This window comes from Macaca fascicularis, chromosome 11 (genome assembly GCF_037993035.2).
Source record: "Macaca fascicularis isolate 582-1 chromosome 11, T2T-MFA8v1.1".
Taxonomy (NCBI): domain Eukaryota; kingdom Metazoa; phylum Chordata; class Mammalia; order Primates; family Cercopithecidae; genus Macaca; species Macaca fascicularis.
The window spans coordinates 30,063,883-30,082,172 of record NC_088385.1 but is presented as its reverse complement, the minus strand read 5'-3'; the positions used below and the strand labels follow the sequence as shown (position 1 = coordinate 30,082,172).

At 35.4% G+C, this 18,290-nt stretch overlaps 1 protein-coding gene across 11 annotated transcripts in view; it reads right to left on the bottom strand.

Moving 5' to 3' along the window:
* Nucleotides 1-1,405: 1,405 nt before the first annotated feature.
* The window catches only part of STK38L (serine/threonine kinase 38 like), a 112,194-nt gene continuing 95,309 nt past the window's right edge, over nt 1,406-18,290 (bottom strand). For all 11 annotated transcript variants that reach the window (XM_074006455.1, XM_045364895.2, XM_074006459.1 and 8 more), the window contains 11 exons: nt 17,321-17,443; nt 16,725-16,808; nt 13,321-13,444; nt 11,667-11,821; nt 11,200-11,302; nt 10,961-11,022; nt 8,866-8,983; nt 8,304-8,427; nt 6,908-7,003; nt 4,262-4,353; nt 1,406-4,168 (listed from right to left, as the gene is read on the bottom strand). In XM_074006455.1, coding sequence (XP_073862556.1) covers nt 4,041-4,168; nt 4,262-4,353; nt 6,908-7,003; nt 8,304-8,427; nt 8,866-8,983; nt 10,961-11,022; nt 11,200-11,302; nt 11,667-11,821; nt 13,321-13,444; nt 16,725-16,808; nt 17,321-17,443 — 1,209 coding nt within the window. In that variant the 3' untranslated portion in view covers nt 1,406-4,040. The remainder of the gene's footprint in view (nt 4,169-4,261; nt 4,354-6,907; nt 7,004-8,303; nt 8,428-8,865; nt 8,984-10,960; nt 11,023-11,199; nt 11,303-11,666; nt 11,822-13,320; nt 13,445-16,724; nt 16,809-17,320; nt 17,444-18,290) is intronic.

The window sequence follows — 18,290 nt, the reverse complement described above, 5'->3', positions numbered from 1 at the left end:
GTTTTTGAAAGATGAATTTAGAGTCTCCAAGTTTACTGTAATGCCCAAATTTTAACATTCGGTGTTTTCACTGTTGTGTCTTACAGTGGCATTATTGAAATGATGTATGTCAGGGAACAGCTGGAGAACAATGAGGCTGAATGGGATTCCCAGTGGCTCCCTCGAGGCTCAGTGGAAAAAGTCATGATGATTGTCAGTGTCTTCCACAGAACAGGAGGTAGTGGAACCTGGGCCACATATTCCTATGCTATTTTGAGGCATTTTCAACTTAGTGCTTGCTAATTGGTTTTGACCAAGTTGGGTAGTTGTATATAAGCTATACATCCAATAAGTACCTAAAAGTATAGCACAGTTTGTGTAGCCTATATGTTTTAGCTACAGATTTGAATGGAGATTTTAAATATAAACTTCAAATATTTTGTTCTTGATGTGATTTTCAAGTGTAAAAGTCAGTAATTTACATTCACTAAATAGTCTTTCTTGAGTTTTGGGTAACACCTATCTCAAAACTAAAAAATAAAACCAAAAAACCTCACCAACAGAAATTTTGTAAACATAGTTTTTATTCTTATCTTACCTTCAATGGAAAAGTCCTCATGCCACCAAAACATTTTTGAAACTCAGTAACTGAACACCAAACTCAGTAGCCTGATGATTACTTTTCTAGACAATTGCTGAATTATATTGCTTTAAAAAAATAGCTAAGATATATTTTTATTACTTTATTCCTTTTTAAAGCAGCAATATCCCCACATTTTTTTCATAAAAATCTAAAATATCTCTAGTAGTCCCAAGTGTCTTATATTTATGTTTGTTCTAAGCATTTGTTTCATTCAGATTTTTCAGAAATAAGTGCACTTCTAAAGAGAAAATAAATTTAAATAAAGACAGCAGGAAAATAATCATGGTTGTAGCAAAACAGTTACTTTGAATGTTCTGAGTTTTAACAATTCAAAGGAGAATGTGTTTGGTAACCAGGGACCTCTACGGACTAAATTCTCAATTCATTTATTTGTAGATCAGCAAAAGACAGATAGCTGCTGCTCCTGTCAGGAAGGACTGACTGATTGATTGTCTAAGGTTGTATACAACAAAACACCAAAAATAAATGTACTTAAAAATATTTTAAATTTAGAGATTTACACAAAAAGATGCAGGTGTTTAAAAAACAGAAAAAGTATAGAAATAAATGCAACCCTATCTTAGGCCTTACCAACCAAAGAACATTTTTAATACTCCACACTTATTTGCCATTCACTAACTAGCTTATTAAATCAGCTATCTACGGTATTCAGAAGTGGCTGGTTTATAAGCAATTCCTTATTTTCAGACAGCACAATGTTCAATACATTTAAAGATTTAAAGCTATGTTAGTAATAAATGCATAAAAGAAAAATAACATAACTTGCTTTAATACAAAGGTTTTTAATAAAAAAGTCAAAGTCTACATTAAATCAGGAAATCGATAAATCTGAATTATACAAGCTTTCTATATACTTAGAAAAACCAAAAACACAGTTTATAATAAAACTCTTTTAATTCAAAATAGAGTCTAATTTAAAGAAAATGTCATTATGCCCAGTTGATTAGATAGGGTTTTGTCATTTAAATTAAATTATTCACCTGAAGTATGGGAAATGTGTAATAGAGAAAATTCAATCTCAAGGGTACTTTGCAAATTATCTAGTTAATTTGCATCATGAATTCTTAGCTTCCAAAGGGCAGACACAGTCTTTAATTGCTTTTAGATAGGCACTTAAGAAATGCTTTTGATGAGGAGAAAACCCCAAAGATTGTGAATCACTCTATTAACTCCAGGGAAGAATGAGACTCAACAAAGTAGCTTTCCAGAACTACCCTTCCAGTGCCAAGAAAGTAAAACTATTTGCAAGCTCTTTCTCGTAATAAGAATGAGGGAACTCAAAACAAAAAATGCTCTATTATGCAATTAAAAAGTAAACTTAGGTAAATCAGTTTCTTTTTATCAATCTCTGTCAATTTGAATTAATGGTATTTTTCAGTACCATTTCAAGAATAGTTACCATACTAGAACTAGACAATGTTGCAATTATTTCATATCTTACCTATTCATTATCACACTAGCAAAACAGTCCTTTTTTTAAAAAGGGGAGTGATGTGGGGTGAGAAAATCTCATAAACCTCAGCAAAAGTTAGTATTATTTAATTAAAGGCAGTTATAATTAGAAAAATTAGAGTTAGTCAAATTGAGAAATCCACAGAGTTTTTAATAGCTCTCTCCCCTAAATACTCAAAAACTCCAGACTAGAAAAAATGGAAGTGAACTGTTAGATAAACACATAAGTACTCAACAAATATTTAAAAAGAAACAAACCAAAAATGGGAGAGTTGGGGGAAGCAGGATGGTCTTTTGAAAACACTGTGGAGCTACCTAGCAGCAACATTTATAAAAGCTTTTGTAGATTTGCATAATGCTCCTATGCAATCCTTCCCCAATAGGAAGACATTCCTACAAATAATTCATCACGTTAGATTTTGATCACAGATCATTTATAATGGGTATCACGGTTGTATCTTTAAAAAATTTCATCCATTAACAGTTAAGACAAACATTAGGCCGTTCTTTGCTAGCATATTATTCCTCAGCTACTACTAATGAAACCAAAACCTCAGAGAGTTGTTTGAATTAGAATTAAAATATTAAGCTAGAAAAGATTATTTAATTCTTAGGGAGATACCCAAAGAATTTGATGCTGATATTCTCTCTCCTCTCATCACAACCCCCTGGCCTGCATTTACTTCCTTAATTCCATCTATATTCACCACAGTGATGTAGCTAAACATGAACAATATTGCCCTTTAATAAGCTGACCTCTATCAAAGATCTGTCAGGTCTGAATACACCACGCCCACAGGAAAGGAAAATTCTACTCAGTTGTGAACATCCATTCTGTTCAAGATCTTTGGTACATTTGGAGCATAAGAAAATAATGGCACAATAATACAAGTACTATCAAAGGAAAAATTTTCATCAAAAGAAATAAAAGTTAACCAGCCATGATATGTAACAACTTTCTAGAAAACCAAAGTAAATAGCTTTTTGTTCTCTGCAAGTCCATTTACATGATAGAAGTTTGACATTTAAAAAAATAGTTTAATAAAAATACACTAATTCTACAAGCAGCCTTCATGGTCATTTCTTAATTTCAACTCACCATAATCAAATTAAAATAATGCCATGTCCTCTTGTTAAAAAAAGAAGTCCTCTTGTCACAAGAAAATCAACTTTACATGTTATATAATACAGTACATCTCCCTATGAGTATACAGACTACATATATAAAGGTCATCAGTATTTCTGAATGCAACGTAAATATATTAGTGGAGTGCTTGAGTGAAGGTGTTAAACTTTCTCTTCCTTATTATAAACTTGTCACTCCTTACTGTGGAGTTCGTGTAATAACTTGATGATAAATTCTATTTTTTAAAGAACCAGTGAATTTCTTTTTAAATCTCTTAAAACCATCACAGAAATTGTCTTCATATATATTCTACAGATGTCCAAACCAATAGGGCAATGTTCTAACACCAACTATGGAAGATGGCTTTTACTGATTATCTAGACCCATAAGATTTGCAGTAAAACATCAATACTGCAGTGTTACCTACAGGTTAGCCTATGTTGCTTTAAATGATATGTGTTTCTCCTGAATTAATTAGAGGTGTTACAGTTCAAAGCCACAGCACACACAGGCAGAATGGACCTTAAGACGCACGTAGGCAGTGCAGTTAGAAAGGGATGTCCGTTCCTTTTATTCCAGTACCTTCGTATAATAAAGTTAACAAAAATAATAAAATATTAAAAAAAAAAAAAGAGCCAGCTGGCACTGCCAACCAATTCCTATAGTAGTCTCAGAAATCCTAATCCTGTAGAATTTCCTCTTGTAGTCAATAAGCACCACCGTCTTCAGGAGTATTTCAGTGTATTGTTATCTACGCCAAGCAAGCCTGGTGATGCAGCTACCTGAGTTCTCTTGGTTATGGGTGAATGTTATCTTCATTCATAATTTCCCAGCTTTCATGTAGGTAGGAATAGAGCCACGTTGAGTCAACCCTTCAAACCTTTTATAGGTATAATTGAGAAAAACCCAGTCTTTGGATTTGTAGTCCGGTTCTGTGGTATTTGGCACTAGAAAGAGAAAAATTAAAGGAATTTCATTAGTGAAATGCCATCATCTTCACAGACTTTTAATAGTGGTAGTTACATTATAGATTGTCTTACCTGGTTGTAAAATATCAGACTCAGGGAAGTCATCAAAATTTGAAGTATCATCAATGCTTTTGATTTCTATAGGGATTGCTGCTGGCCTTTCCCTATAAAAAGGTATGGAGTAGGCATGAATTCTCAATTTCCAACAAATAATTCTACTTGTAAATTCTGCATACCATTTTATAGATATTAGAAAAGCCAAGGAAATTTGTTGTGGATTTGAGAATAAAGGGAGTTCAAAATAGTTGAGTATAATTTTTTATTAAAATGTTTTCATTTACTTAGAATTTAAAATTTTTTTTTAATTTTTGTGGTTATGTTGTAGGTATATATATTTATAGGGTCCATGAGATGTTTTAATACTGCCATGAAATGGGTAATAAGCACATCATGCAGAATGGGGGGTCCATCCCCTCAAGCATTTATCTTTTGAGTCACAAACAATCCAATTACATTCTAAGTTATTTTTAAATGTACAATTATTATTGACTATAGTCACCCTCTTGTCTATTAAGTAGTAGGTCTTATTCATTCTGTTTTCTTTTTGTACCCATTAAGCATCCCCACCTACTTGTCATTTTTATATCTCTGTACCAAGCCTTTCTCATACTATTTTTTTTAAGAGGAAAAATGAGCTAATGAAAAGTAAAAGAAGAGGTTTTATTTAAAAGATTGTATAATTGTATAAAGTATGTGAGATATTATGAGGACGGGATCCTTCTTAATTGATTTAGGAATAGAATTCTACTAGTAGACAATCCATAAAATGTCATTTGGGAAAATAAGGGGCACATAGGTGAAGGAACTATATATTTGTGATGAAATCTGCATGTAAAAATTTCTGTCATATAAATTTTAAGAGAATCAAAGATACTCAGTTAAAAAGAAATCAGTCAAGAAAATGCCTTCTTATCATGCTAAAAAGTTTAACTACAGAAATGGTCAAAAGAAGCTATCAGTTTTTATTGCTTCTGTTTTTTCAACAAATATTTATTGGATTTATTAGGTGCTAAGTTTACCAAATTATGTAAAACCATATATATTTTTTACCTGAATTATTCCAAGTTTATACTTAGTATACTACTTTAATAAACCTAGTTTAGAGGAAAGAACCCTGGAGGCCTGAGATCTGACCTTCTTTGTTATTAACTAGCAGTATGACCTTAGGCAGCCAAGTCCCTGCTCCATGACTGTTCCCTCCTTATAAAACCAAAAGAACTGACAGTCTCTAAGCATCCTTCCCACTGTAAAATGGGGGGTATCATAGTTCTATTGAATTAAGTTGTGTGTGTATAGTATTATACAGCATAGTGGTTTAAGAGGCCTCCACACTGTGGCACTATAACTTCTCTGTGCCTTAGTTTCCTCACTTGTAAAACAGGGATAATAACAGTTCCTATTTTATAGAGCTTATATGAAGATAAGATGAGAAATGCAAGTAAAGTACTTAAAACAGTGCTGGACACAGTAAATGATTTTTAAACATTAGCTATTATTACAACAGGCAGAGTGGGCTGGGCGCCTGTAATCCCAGCACTTTGGGAGGCCAAGGCAGGTGGATTGCTTGAGCTCAGGAGTTCAAGACAAGCCTGAGCAATTGGGCAACATAGTGAAACCCCATCTCTACAAAAAAAAAAAAAAAAAAAAGCAACAAAATTAGCTGGGTGTGGTGGCACGCGCCTATAGTTCCAGCTACTTGGGGGGCTGAGGTGGGGGGATCATTTGAGGCTGGGAGGTCAAGGCTGCGGTAAGCCATGATCATGCCACAGCACTCCAGCCTGGGCGACAGAGTGAGAGACCCTGTCTCAAAAAAATAAGTTAATAGTAATAGGCAGAATGCCTAGCACACAGCAGGTTCTCCAGTGAAGAGCTGTACCAAGGAAATGACACACAAGCTATCTTGGAAGATGCAAAGGAGCCAGCTAGGCAGGGTAGGGGTAGAGGCAGCGGGGAAAGGGCATTTCAGTCAGGATGAATAGCAAATGGCAAAACTTAGAGGTGGGAAGAGGAGTAGGAAAGGCCATCCAAGATGCAACTTCTGCAGATGAGGCAAGCGCTATATCCTGCAGTCCTAAGAAAGCAGTGAAGGCTTCTTAACTGTCTTCCAAGTGCAAAAGGATGCAGCAAAGTGGCATGGCCAGATTTATGCTTCTAAACTGTTGCTGTGTGGAGAACAGATCAAACCTACTGACGGCAGTTTGGCCATAAACTGAAAAAAAGCCAATGCTCACAATTAACAACTGTAAGCAAATTCTTAAAAGTTACTTGTATAATGCCCAACCAATGTTTAAAGAAGGTACCTTATTATAAATTAATTAAGGAGACACTGTGCTATATTACAGCAAGGACAAAAATGAGGGGTCACTGTGTGAAATGTAAATACATCTTTCACGTGCTAACAGCCTTCACTGTGAGTATGAACGTGAGAATTTAAAAAGGTGCCCAATGTTCTTCCCTGAAAGTGGATGTTAGCCTAAAATGAGTCATTTGGCTGTAGCCACAATAGTCCCATTCACTTACATAATCCAGAAAACACTGCACCAATGACATTATATGTTACTTTTGTATTTAATCTAGCAGAATCAGAGGTAAATTAATTGTCAACTCTAGAAATTTGTTTTTACTCAGACCTTTCCCATTCAAAGCCTAGGAACATACCTTATGTGCTCCCAGTCGACACCTTCAAAAAAGGGATGACCTTTTATTTCTTCTACTCCACTATTTCCAATTCTGTTTTCAGAATCAATACAAAATCTACAACATGGAAGCAGAGAAATTATCATACAAAAGTTACATCTAAAGTATTCTAGCTGCATTACTTCAAATATTTCTTTTTTAAAGCAATATGTTTTTCTTTTATTGATGTTAACTATGTTTATTGTAGGAAATGTGGAAGAAAATAAAAATCATCTGTAAGCGCATTATTTAGCGATAACTACTGTAAATATTCTAATCTAATCTTTTACAATATTTAAATACTGTGTTGCTACCATGGTTACTATGTTAGGTCTACTTTTTTTCACTTGATATACTGAGAAAATTTGCCAAAGTCATTAAATATTTTTCAAGAATTTTTTTTTTTTTTTTTGTGAGACAGAGTCTCACTCTGCCGCCCAGGCTCCAATGCAGTGGCGCGATCTCGGCTCACTGCAAGTCCCACCTCCCAGGTTCACACCATTCTCCTGCCTCAGCCGCCCGAGTAGCTGGGACTACAGGTGCCCGCCACCACGCCCGGCTAATTTTTTGTATTTTTAGTAGACGGGATTTCACTGTGTTAGCCAGGACGGTCTCAATCTCCTGACCTCATGATCTGCCCACCTCCGCCTCCCAAAGTGCTGGGATTACAGGTGTGAGCCCCTGTGCCCGGCCAATAAACTTGTTTTCTAAAACTTACAAATAGAAATATTATAGCCAGTCTACTATTGAGCCAGTCCACTATTGTTGAACAGTTAAATAGTTTTCGATTTTCACTATTAAATACCATGATAAACATATTGTACTTAAATCTTTATACATATCTGATTATCTGCATAAGCGAAATCCCTCGAACTTCTGGGTCAAAGGTCATATATAGTTTAGGGATTTTAAAAAAATAATATGCTGCCAACTGCTATTCCCACAAGTTGTTCCAATTTATATTCCTTCCAGCCATTCACAGCAGTACCAAACACTTCATATTAGTTGAGGAACACATGGAATTTTTTGCTTAGAAGATTTCACATATATACTTTTCATGACAGGAATCTGCTATTAACATTTTCCCTCTTCTCTTTAATGGAATCAGGTCATTGCATTCTAACAGAAGTGACCTTCTGCTTTTATATATATCAGTAACTGAAGCAATACAAGACCTCCTCCCTCTTTTTAATTCCTAATTTTTTTTCCATATACTTCCTTTTAAGAGTTTACATTTTTAAAAACACCTTTATTGATCTCTTTGACTGTATACATCAGTGTATACATCCCCCCTTCCCCCACAAAAGTGAAATGAGTCTTTTAGGTTGTTAGGAAATTTTAAGACACTATGAACTCCTCTAGGAATTTAACCACTAACCTGAGAATTAAGTCCTTGGCTTTCTCAGATATAGGTACCTCTGGAGGAAATACCAGAGTTTCTTTCCAGTTCATCACTTTTCTGTATGTTTCTTGAGGTGTTTCAGAGCAGAAAGGTGGATATCCTAGGTATCAAATAAATAAAAAACGTTTCATCAGCTTTGTGATCAGTGAAGTTATACCCACCAAACATGTGCTACAAGAAACCAAACAACCCTGAGTGCCTATTTAATAGTCAAAAATGCCACCATTCATCAATTTACAATAACATTGCTAATAAAGTCAATAAAATAAAGGATTTAAAGCACTGCCTCCCCTTTTACCTGAAAAGCTATGAAGATAACCACTTTTATACGTGGGAGTCTGGGTTAAATACCCACCTTCCTGAAACAGGATCCCTGGAGAGCTCACTGGTATTGATCAGTATGTATTTAACATTGGGGGAGCATCAGAATTAAGTTTAAAAGACCTCAAATATTTTAGTCAATGATATCTGTAATATATTCAAACAGTGGCACTCAAGGAAATATACGTTTTGTACATAAATGAATGATAAAACATACCTATTAGCATTTCATACATAATCACTCCCAAAGACCACCAGTCACACAATTTGTTGTAACCAGTCTGCATGAATACTTCTGGAGCAATGTAATCTGGTGTCCCAACTGTGGAATATGCCTACAAAGGAGCAGCTTGTCAAACCAGCATTCTTAACATTTAAAAACTATCTATCTGAGGATGGCTTAGTACTAGAAAAAGCAATATATAGAGGAGTTAAATTTTCACTTATATTTATTTTGCATTTAATCATGTGCAAGGCTTAGTGGTAGGTAGTGAGTCAGATAATATGTTATAGCCTATTATTTTTCAGTCTGTTGACTTTCCTGAGGGAATGCTGAATTAGTTTTCCTTTCCCCACTTGGTTGAACAAATATTTATAGAGTGTCCATATGTGCCAGGCATTTTAAAAGAATATATTATTTCTGCCCCCACAAGAAGCTCAATGAAGTTTTTTTATATATAGCCTTCAGTCTATTTCAAAAAGAATGAAAAAGTTGAACCTAGAAGACCTGGCTCCCCCACTCACTACTAATGTGTTCTTGGGCAAATTATTTAATTTCTCTGAGGCTCAGCTTCTGCTTACATAAAACTGGAATAATAATACCTGCCTTAATAGAGTTGATATGAAGATGAAATGATAAACGGATGTGTTTTGTACACTACCAACTATAAAAATAAGCATGAGGTATTTTCATTATAAATGTAGTTCCAGGGTACTGCTTATCTATTAGGAAGCTATGCAGTTTTTAATTCTTAATTCATATAAAATCTTACAAAAATGATTTCTACAAGGCAGTAATTGTCAACTAGGGGTAGTACTCTTGGGGCCATGGCAAAATGTATGACTGCAGATTTTGTCATCTCAGTGACATGACTGGCATTTAGAGGGCAGGGGATCCAAGTGCTAAAGAAATTTCCTGCCCCAAACACTGAGTCCTCTCTACTTCTCCCTTGGGAAACACTTGATCTAAGGCTTGGCAACTACTGGCCATGAGAATAATAAAACACATACCTGAGTAATCACCTATGAATATTTTGTAAATGGGGGGGTACAGAATTCCCCCACCATAATTTTAAGCAGTATTCAGTTTTTCCCCTTTAAAAATAGGGAATATTGCAATTATTCTCAATCGCAAAACCTAATCTAAAACTGACACATTTTAAAAGTAAAACAAAGTGTCTCTCCTTAATGTGTAACTGAATACATTTAAAAATACTGAAATGTTTTTACAAGCATAGGAAGTTTGCAGTTACTTAGGTTAATGATATTATAAACTCAATAATGCAAAGGTCATTTTATTTGGTTTTAGAGGGTATTAGCCTGTTATTTTTCAGTCTATTGACTTTCCTAAGGGAATGGTGAGTTTTCCTTTCATCACTTGGTTGAACAAATATTTATAGAGTGTCTGTATGTGCCAGGCACTTTATAAGAAACGAGGAAAACAAAATCCAAAGGCACATTCTTAAGCTGTAGACAGTTCATGGACCATGTTAACAGGACAAAGGGAAAGAGGAGGAAGGGGAAGCAATTATTCTATCTGCTCAGTTACAGAGAGGAAATAGTATAGGGTGAAAAATCATGTAATTCTATATTAAAGGGGTAATTAAATTTATCTGTGGCAAAGCCAGCTTTTTCAAATTTTATCTGTTTTATTGTAACAGTTTACATCCCAAACTTCCTGTTTACTTTGTCTATAAAGAAGTTCTTAGAAACTCACAACCACTTTACTTGCTGATTGATATTTGTTGTATCAGGATTTATAACACAGGTATGAAAAATGGAAATCACAAGGCATTCATTACAATTGCATTCACCTCAGTGAGTTTTATTTAAAGTGCTAATTACTAGTAAACAGCTTACTCATAGGTATGCTCAGTCAAGTACTCTAAAGTTATAAAGTAAAAACCAACACTTTGCTTTACAGGCAAGGAAACTTAACAGAGAAACTAAGAAAACCGTGTGATTCCAAAACAAGCGCTTCATTGTTACGAAGTAAATACTAATTATTATAAAGATACAAATAATCAAATTAAAACCAGTTAAGATTTTAGAACCAAGGCACAAAATTCTTTCTTAAAAACTGGTTGACTCACCAGTTGTCTCCTGTTCTTCTTCCAAGTTTCTGCTTTCCTCTTTGAGTTCATGTTCTGAAATGCTAATTTCAACAATATGGAATTGTAATCACGAGAGAAAAATGCTCTCCACAAAAACAAAATCACATATACATCTAAAACACAGTGGATTAAGGAGTGGGGAAAGGGAAAGAACCTTCCGTTCTCTACAGTATCTTAACCAGGGAAAAAACAAAACAAACAAACAAAACCAAACTTACAGAAGTCACTTGGTGGGTTGTGTGTGAGATTTCTATAAAATTCAGTCCTGTGAGCTTTCTTTAATCCCGTACACAAACCAAAATCGGATAATTTTACATGACCCTAAAAAAAATCCAGTAAAATTAGATTATATTAACTTTGAAAACAAAAAGCCTTGTTATAAACTCCTCTGTTAAATGCCAATTGTTATAACAATTCTTAGCTTGGGATTTATACAAGTAAAATGTAAAATTATAAGTATCTGATGATGATGATTTTTAAAAGTAGAAAATGGAGGGAGATAAAAAGAGAGCCATATTCCCTGTTGTCATTTCATTCTCAAGTTGTCTCCTAGTACCTTATCATACAAAATAATGTTGTTTAGCAATATTCTAAATTGCAGTTGCTGATATCCACTCACAAAATCAGCTCTACTGCTCTAAAAAAATAATCAACAGCCTAGTAATTCACCAGTTTATTCACATGCCTTGGCATCCAATAAAAGGTTGTCTGGCTTAATATCCCGATGGATGAAACCCAACTGGTGGATCGCATCTATTGCCAGAACAGTCTCTGAAATGTAGAACTGTGTCTCCTCTTCTGTCAAGGTGTCTTTCTTCATTAGCAATGTCATCATGTCACCTAAATAAAGGGAAGTCAAATATATTATTATTAAAAATGTCTCAAAGGTGGAATACCTTGTAAAAGCTTTCCTGAATTTTTTTTTTTTTTTTTTTTTGAGACAGTCTCACTCTGTTGCCCAGGTTGGAGTGCAGTGGTGTGATCATGGCTCACTGCAACCTCCACCTCCTGGGTTCAAACAGTTTTCGTGCCTCAGCCACCCAGGTAGCTGGGATTACAGGTGTGTGCCACCACACCCAGCTAATTTTTGTATTTTTAGTACAGACGGGGTTTTGCCATGTTGGCCAGGTTGGTCTCAAACTCCTGGTTTCAAGCTATCTGCCTGCCTCAGCATCCCAAAGTACTGGGATTACAGGCATGAGCCACCATGCCCAGCTAGCTTTCCTGAGTTTGCATTTTATGATCTACCCAGTATATTTCTAACCATACCTTGGGCCAAATAAAAGTGCCATTGCATAAGCAGAAATTTCATGACTTTTAATGGTTTTAAGGCAGACGCCATGTGAAATCAAATCACGAAAGAGCTGATAATGAAATAATATATACCACTCAACTAACTGCTGAGGAAAATGTCAAACTGCAAAAAAATCAGAATAGTGCGCCTGGAAACCAAATATATTCTTTTGGAGTTTAGTGGGACATTATCCCACTAAAAAAAGGCACCTGCAGACATTCTTTTATTTTCAAGGAATTTTAAAAGTTTTAACAGTTTTAACTGTTGTAAACACTGGTGCACTTACAACACAGAATTGACAACTGATTACATTTTCTTCATATGTTTTTTGAGGCTTAAAAAAAAAATAGGGGGGTGGGGGCAGTGGCTCACACCTGTATTCCCAACACTTGGGAAGGCTGAGGTGGGTGGATCACTTGAGGTCAGGAGTTTGAGACCAGCCTGGCCAATATGGTGAAACCTTGTCTCGACTAAATACAAAAAAATTAGCTGGGCATGGTGGCAGGCGCCTGTAATCCCAGCTACTCAGGAGGCTGAGGCAGGAGAATCGCTTGAACCAGGGAGGCAGAGGTTGCAGTGCGCCAAAATCATACCAATGCACTCTAGCCTAGGCAACAGAGCGAGACTTCATCTCAAAAAATAAAAATTAAAAACAAAACAAAACAAACAAGCAAGTATTCTTTGCCCTCCATTGCCATTCTTTTCCCCTTGCCCTCTTTGCTGAGCAATGATTAAACCTGTTTTCTTTATAAATTACACAGTCTCAGGTATTTTTTTTGTAACAACACAAAAGAAACTAACATAACTTCACTAACCATCAGTGAACCCAGAACGGTAATATTTAAAATGTGCTAACTTTATCATTCCTTTAAAACAATCTGTTTGTGGTAAAAATGAGCATCAATATGGTAGTAAATATTTCTAAACTATGACACTGTAAAGCCTCAGAGCAAGGAATATAAAAGTAAACCTCACCAATAAAATTATTATTGCATATAAAGATGTGCTTGTATCAGTCTGTCATTGATACAATGTTTCCTTTTACCTCCAGGGAGAAATTCCATGATTAGATAAAGATTCCTCTTATCCTGAAAACTGTAAAACATCTTCACCACCCAGGCACCATCTGCTTCTACCAAAATATCTCTTTCTGCTCGGATATGGGCCACCTAGATGAATATATTTTTGAAAAAAAAAATCGTAAGCACATCACACATTTGTCAAATTCATCTCTTACACTTATCCATCCATAACAGTTAATGAAGAAAAGATGGAATTTCAGAAGATTTGATACATATATGAATCATCATATTCTCATCAAATATGGAGAATCTCAAGAAATAGTTTATTTTAGCTTATATCTTTAGGTCTAAAAAGGTGAGGTCCACAGGTATATTATGTGAGGCTAAGGCCTCTGAGGTAGAGCAAGAATCATTCTAACAACTTTTTAACCAGAATCTCTACCCAGCCTAGGATCCTGGCTTTGTCATATAAAAGTCATAGTGTGACTTTTAAAGTTAAAAGTAGTAAGCCGGGCTGGGCACAGCGGCTCACGCCTGTAATCCCAGCACTTGGGAGGCCAAGGTGGGCGGATCACGAGGTCAAGAGATCGAGACCATCCTGGCTAAAATGATGAAACCCCGTCTCTACTAAAAAATACAAAAAATTAGCCAGGCGTGGTGGCATGCGCCTGTAGTCCCAGCTACTCGGGAGGCTGAGGCAGGAGAATCACTTGAACGTGGTAGGCAGAGGATGCAGTGAGCTGAGATCACGTCACTGCACTTCAGCCTGGTGATAGAATGAGACTCCATCTCAAAAAAAAAAAAAAAAAGGAGTAAGCAATGCCCTGTAAATTGGTATAGCAAAGCCAAGGTTGGCAAAAAATAGCACACTATTTTTAATTGTTAAAGGTCCCAGCTTGATCATTATTTGGTGTTTTTTTAAGAAATAGTGACAATTATAGTAACTTTATATTATATTTAGTATTATAACATAAAACCTCTATCGTATCTATAAATGTTAGCTACAGCAAATTCGTGTAACTTTTGGGGATTTTGCCACTGATTTCTCGGACACATAATTACTAGAGATATTATTATGTGAAAATGTTATAGACTGGAAAATTTTATAAACTGGATAATTTATGGGGTTGGTATAACTGGTCAGTTTGCAGAAGCTTTTGCATTAATATATTTACACACTTTTTCCAAAGGTTAATAATAAGATCTGATTTATACTTTTGCTATTTTCACTGTGAAACATTATAAACTCTGGTCCAAAGCACATGAGAACATACATTTGTAAACCGTTTTATGATAATAAAATATGATCTGCTTAAAGTGTCATATTTGGAATTACTCCTAGTGCAGTAAATATTCTGAGATCAAAGCATAAGAGTTGAGGAGTAAGAACTTGTTTTCTGGCATGAAAATACTTTATAATTTCTGTGGATCTGTTTCATTAAGTGAAAAGTGGTAGCAAGAGTGCCTCACTATTACCTTTCATGAAGCAATTTAAGGTGGTAAGGGAAAGCCCTAAACTTTGGTGTTGCATCTGGTGTGTAAGGAAAACAGCTACAACATAAATATGACTTGATTATTGTTAAATGGTTTAAAGCCAAATTACAGGATCTCTTTCCAAAACAGGATGCAGAGGTTGGAAAGTATGACCTGTGGTAATCTGGTACAACAATAGTGGGGAGATCAGTTGCTACTTAATTTTGCGGGGGTGGTTTGCATTAAAATAAATGTGATAAAAGTTAAAATACTGCTGTATTAGAACTAAGTAGAAAAAAGCTTTCTAAGACAAAATTCAGTGGTAACAAATGCAAATTAATTTATACAGGGGTAAAAACCCCAAAATGCAAAAGCAACTAAACGTTGGGCTACAGTGAGATTTCCGCCCCCCACCTCCCCACAGGAAAGAGCAGTGGTCCAGAGGCTCCTTAACTTCCCACAAAATATTCTAGACCAAGGGTTGTCCAGTACAGATGTAACGCAAGTCATATATGTAATTTTTTAATTTTCTAGAAGCCACATACAGAGTGAAATTATTTTTAATAATATAGTTTATATAACCTAATATATCCAAATATTATCACTTCAGTATGTAATCAATATAAAATCATTGAAATATTTTATGGGTTTTTTTTTTTTTGCACCAAGTCTTATTTGCTAGATATCTCAATTTGTGTCCAGCAGCCACATGTAGCTGGTATCTACACTACAGCTGGAACTAACTGCTTCCTTCTGTCCTTCCTATTATACCCTAGTAGGACTAATCCCATTATGGCTAAGTTAGATTCCTGTTGACCTCCTTGTCTCTGAGCCTATGCATCTTTACCCACATCCTTATTCCCATCATTATCTACAGTTCTCTAATCCAACTCATATCTCAACCTTCCTTGCCTTCCAAACCTCTTCCCTCTGGAGAATCATAGCCTGTCATCAACAAAATCCCCTATAACCCTGTCTCCAGATAGTTCCTATTACCTTCCTACCCTAACTGAAACTACGGTGAAAAATCACCCAACTATGCCAATGGGTTTCACTTTAAATTCAGGACTGCAACTCTCAATGAGCCTTCAATTGCATTTCTTTAGCAGGTCTGCTCTCCCACACCTGAAAATGACCATTTCACAATTTCCCTCCTTAAATCTTCAAAAAGCCATCACTCCTTTACTCAAAGACACCCCCTGTAACTGCATTAAGGCACAGGAAACATGGAGAGAGCCCAGAATATTTATAAAGTTACAGATTTTAGAAATATGTAAAATCAGCAAATTTCCAGGAGACTAGTTTTGATTATCTGATATGTGATAGGGATTCTGGGAGCCAAGAACTGTCCTTTATTTTCACTGTAGTCAGAAAAGAAGGTATTTTAGAAGGTACGGACTGAATGTTCATGCATCTACAAAATTCACAGAGTAAAGCTTTAATCTCCATTGAGCCTGTATTTGGAGATGGACCCTTTGGGAATTAATTAAGGTTAAATGAGGTCATAAGGGTGGAATTAGTGTCCTTATAAGAAGAGACACCAGAGAGTTCTCACAGGAGTGTGTGTCCCCGCACACACCAAGGAAAGGCCATGTGAAAACTTAGTGAAAGGTGGCCATCTGCAAGCCAGGAAGAGAGGCCTCACCAGAAACCAAAACCTGCCCGAACTTTCATTTTTGACTTGTAGCCTCCAAAACTGTGAGAAAATAAGTTTCTGTTGTTTAAGCTAATCAGCCTGTTGTGTTCTGTTATGGAAGTCTAAGCAGACTAATACATAGATTTTAAACTTGGAAGAAACCTTAAAAGAATTGAGAAACACTAAAACAGGCTACCAAAAAGTTAATAACTTATGTAGTAAGATGTGTAAATTGCTTCTTAAAAATTCTAATATAAACACTCTTAACACCTCGTCAGTGGATGCTCCTTTATATTACATGTGTTAAAGAACTCATACCTGCTCTTTTTCAAGCATATCAGCCTTTCTCAATATCTTCATTGCATAGATATGGCCTGTATCTTTCTTCTGGACCAACCGCACCTAAAATATAAAAATATATATTATAAATGTTACATAGTCACTACTATTTGTTCAGTAATGAAAAGCAGCTTCCCTTAAAGAAAGCAGGAATTTGCCAGTGTTGGCATTTCAAGAAATATATATATATATTTTTTGAGAAGGAGTTTCACTCATGTCGCCCAGGATGGAGTGCAATGGTGGGATCTCAGCTCACTGCAACTTCCGCCTCCTGGGTTCAAGTGATTCTCCTGCCTCAGCCTCCCAAGTAGCTGGGATTACAGGCACCTGCCACCACGCCTAAGTAATTTTTGTATTTTCAGTAGAGACAAGGTTTCACTGGCCAGGCCGGCCTCAAACTCCTGACCTCAGGTGATCCACCCACCTCAGCCTCCCAAAGTGTTGGGATTACACATTAATATAATGTGTAATGTAACACACATTACATTAAAATGTGTGTTAATATTTTAACACACATTTTAAATTATCTTAAGATACATATTTGTAGCAGTAATGACTTTTAAAAAGAAGCACACCTCTCCAAAAGCTCCTCTTCCTATAACTTTCAGAGACTCAAAGTCATCCAAGCCAAGTCTGGTCCTTTTGAGCCGTAAGAACTCTGTTTCTTTGCGAGCGTGTTGTGATCGACGTAACTTTTTCTATTTAAAAAAAAAGACAATTTAAAAGGATGATTTTATAATCAGGTTTTTTTGAAGGAGCTTCTAGTATTAAAAGATGATGCACATAAAAATAAATGATAGCACTAACATGTAATATACTATTAGGCTAAAACATTTTAAGGAAAATTTTAAAAATTTTTAACAATTGATAAATCTTTACTCTTGAAGTGGATGCCGTTAAATATGTAATCTAGTCCATCATATTTGTCTATATATATGTATAACTTATTCTTTCATCTATATGGTAACTTAATTCCATAAATAAAAATTAAGTGTCAGGAAATTTGAATAGTATTCAGATACTGATTTTTATTGTCAGGCAATCTGCTTTGCTTCAATCCCTTAACTTCCAAAGTTGCTCTTTCACAACTACTGAGACTTGTGACAATAAAGTAACAACATAATCGTAGTGTTTCCAAAGAGATTTACTTGTGATATAATTTACTCTTGGGCAAATTTTAATAAACTGCTTGAGAACTGGCATAAAACTTCCTGAAAATATAAAATTGCAAAAACAATTACAAGAAGAAGTCATTAAAATATCCAAGTCGGTAATTTTATAACTGATTCTACAAAGGCCACAAAAAATAACTTCCATTAATAAGCAACACTGTGAAATACCTGAAGGTTACATTTCGAACAGGCATTTATTTTATTATTCCAAACTTCATTTTTCCCCCCTCACCAATCAAAATTCTGTTTTTTGACACAGTTAGCTCCTCGTAGAGGAAACACTAAGTGGAAAAGAAACAGTATCTGTGAAAAAATTTAACTCCTGTTCATCTTCAACTGAATCCTGTCAAGCTGTTAGTGGTTCAGTTCGGAG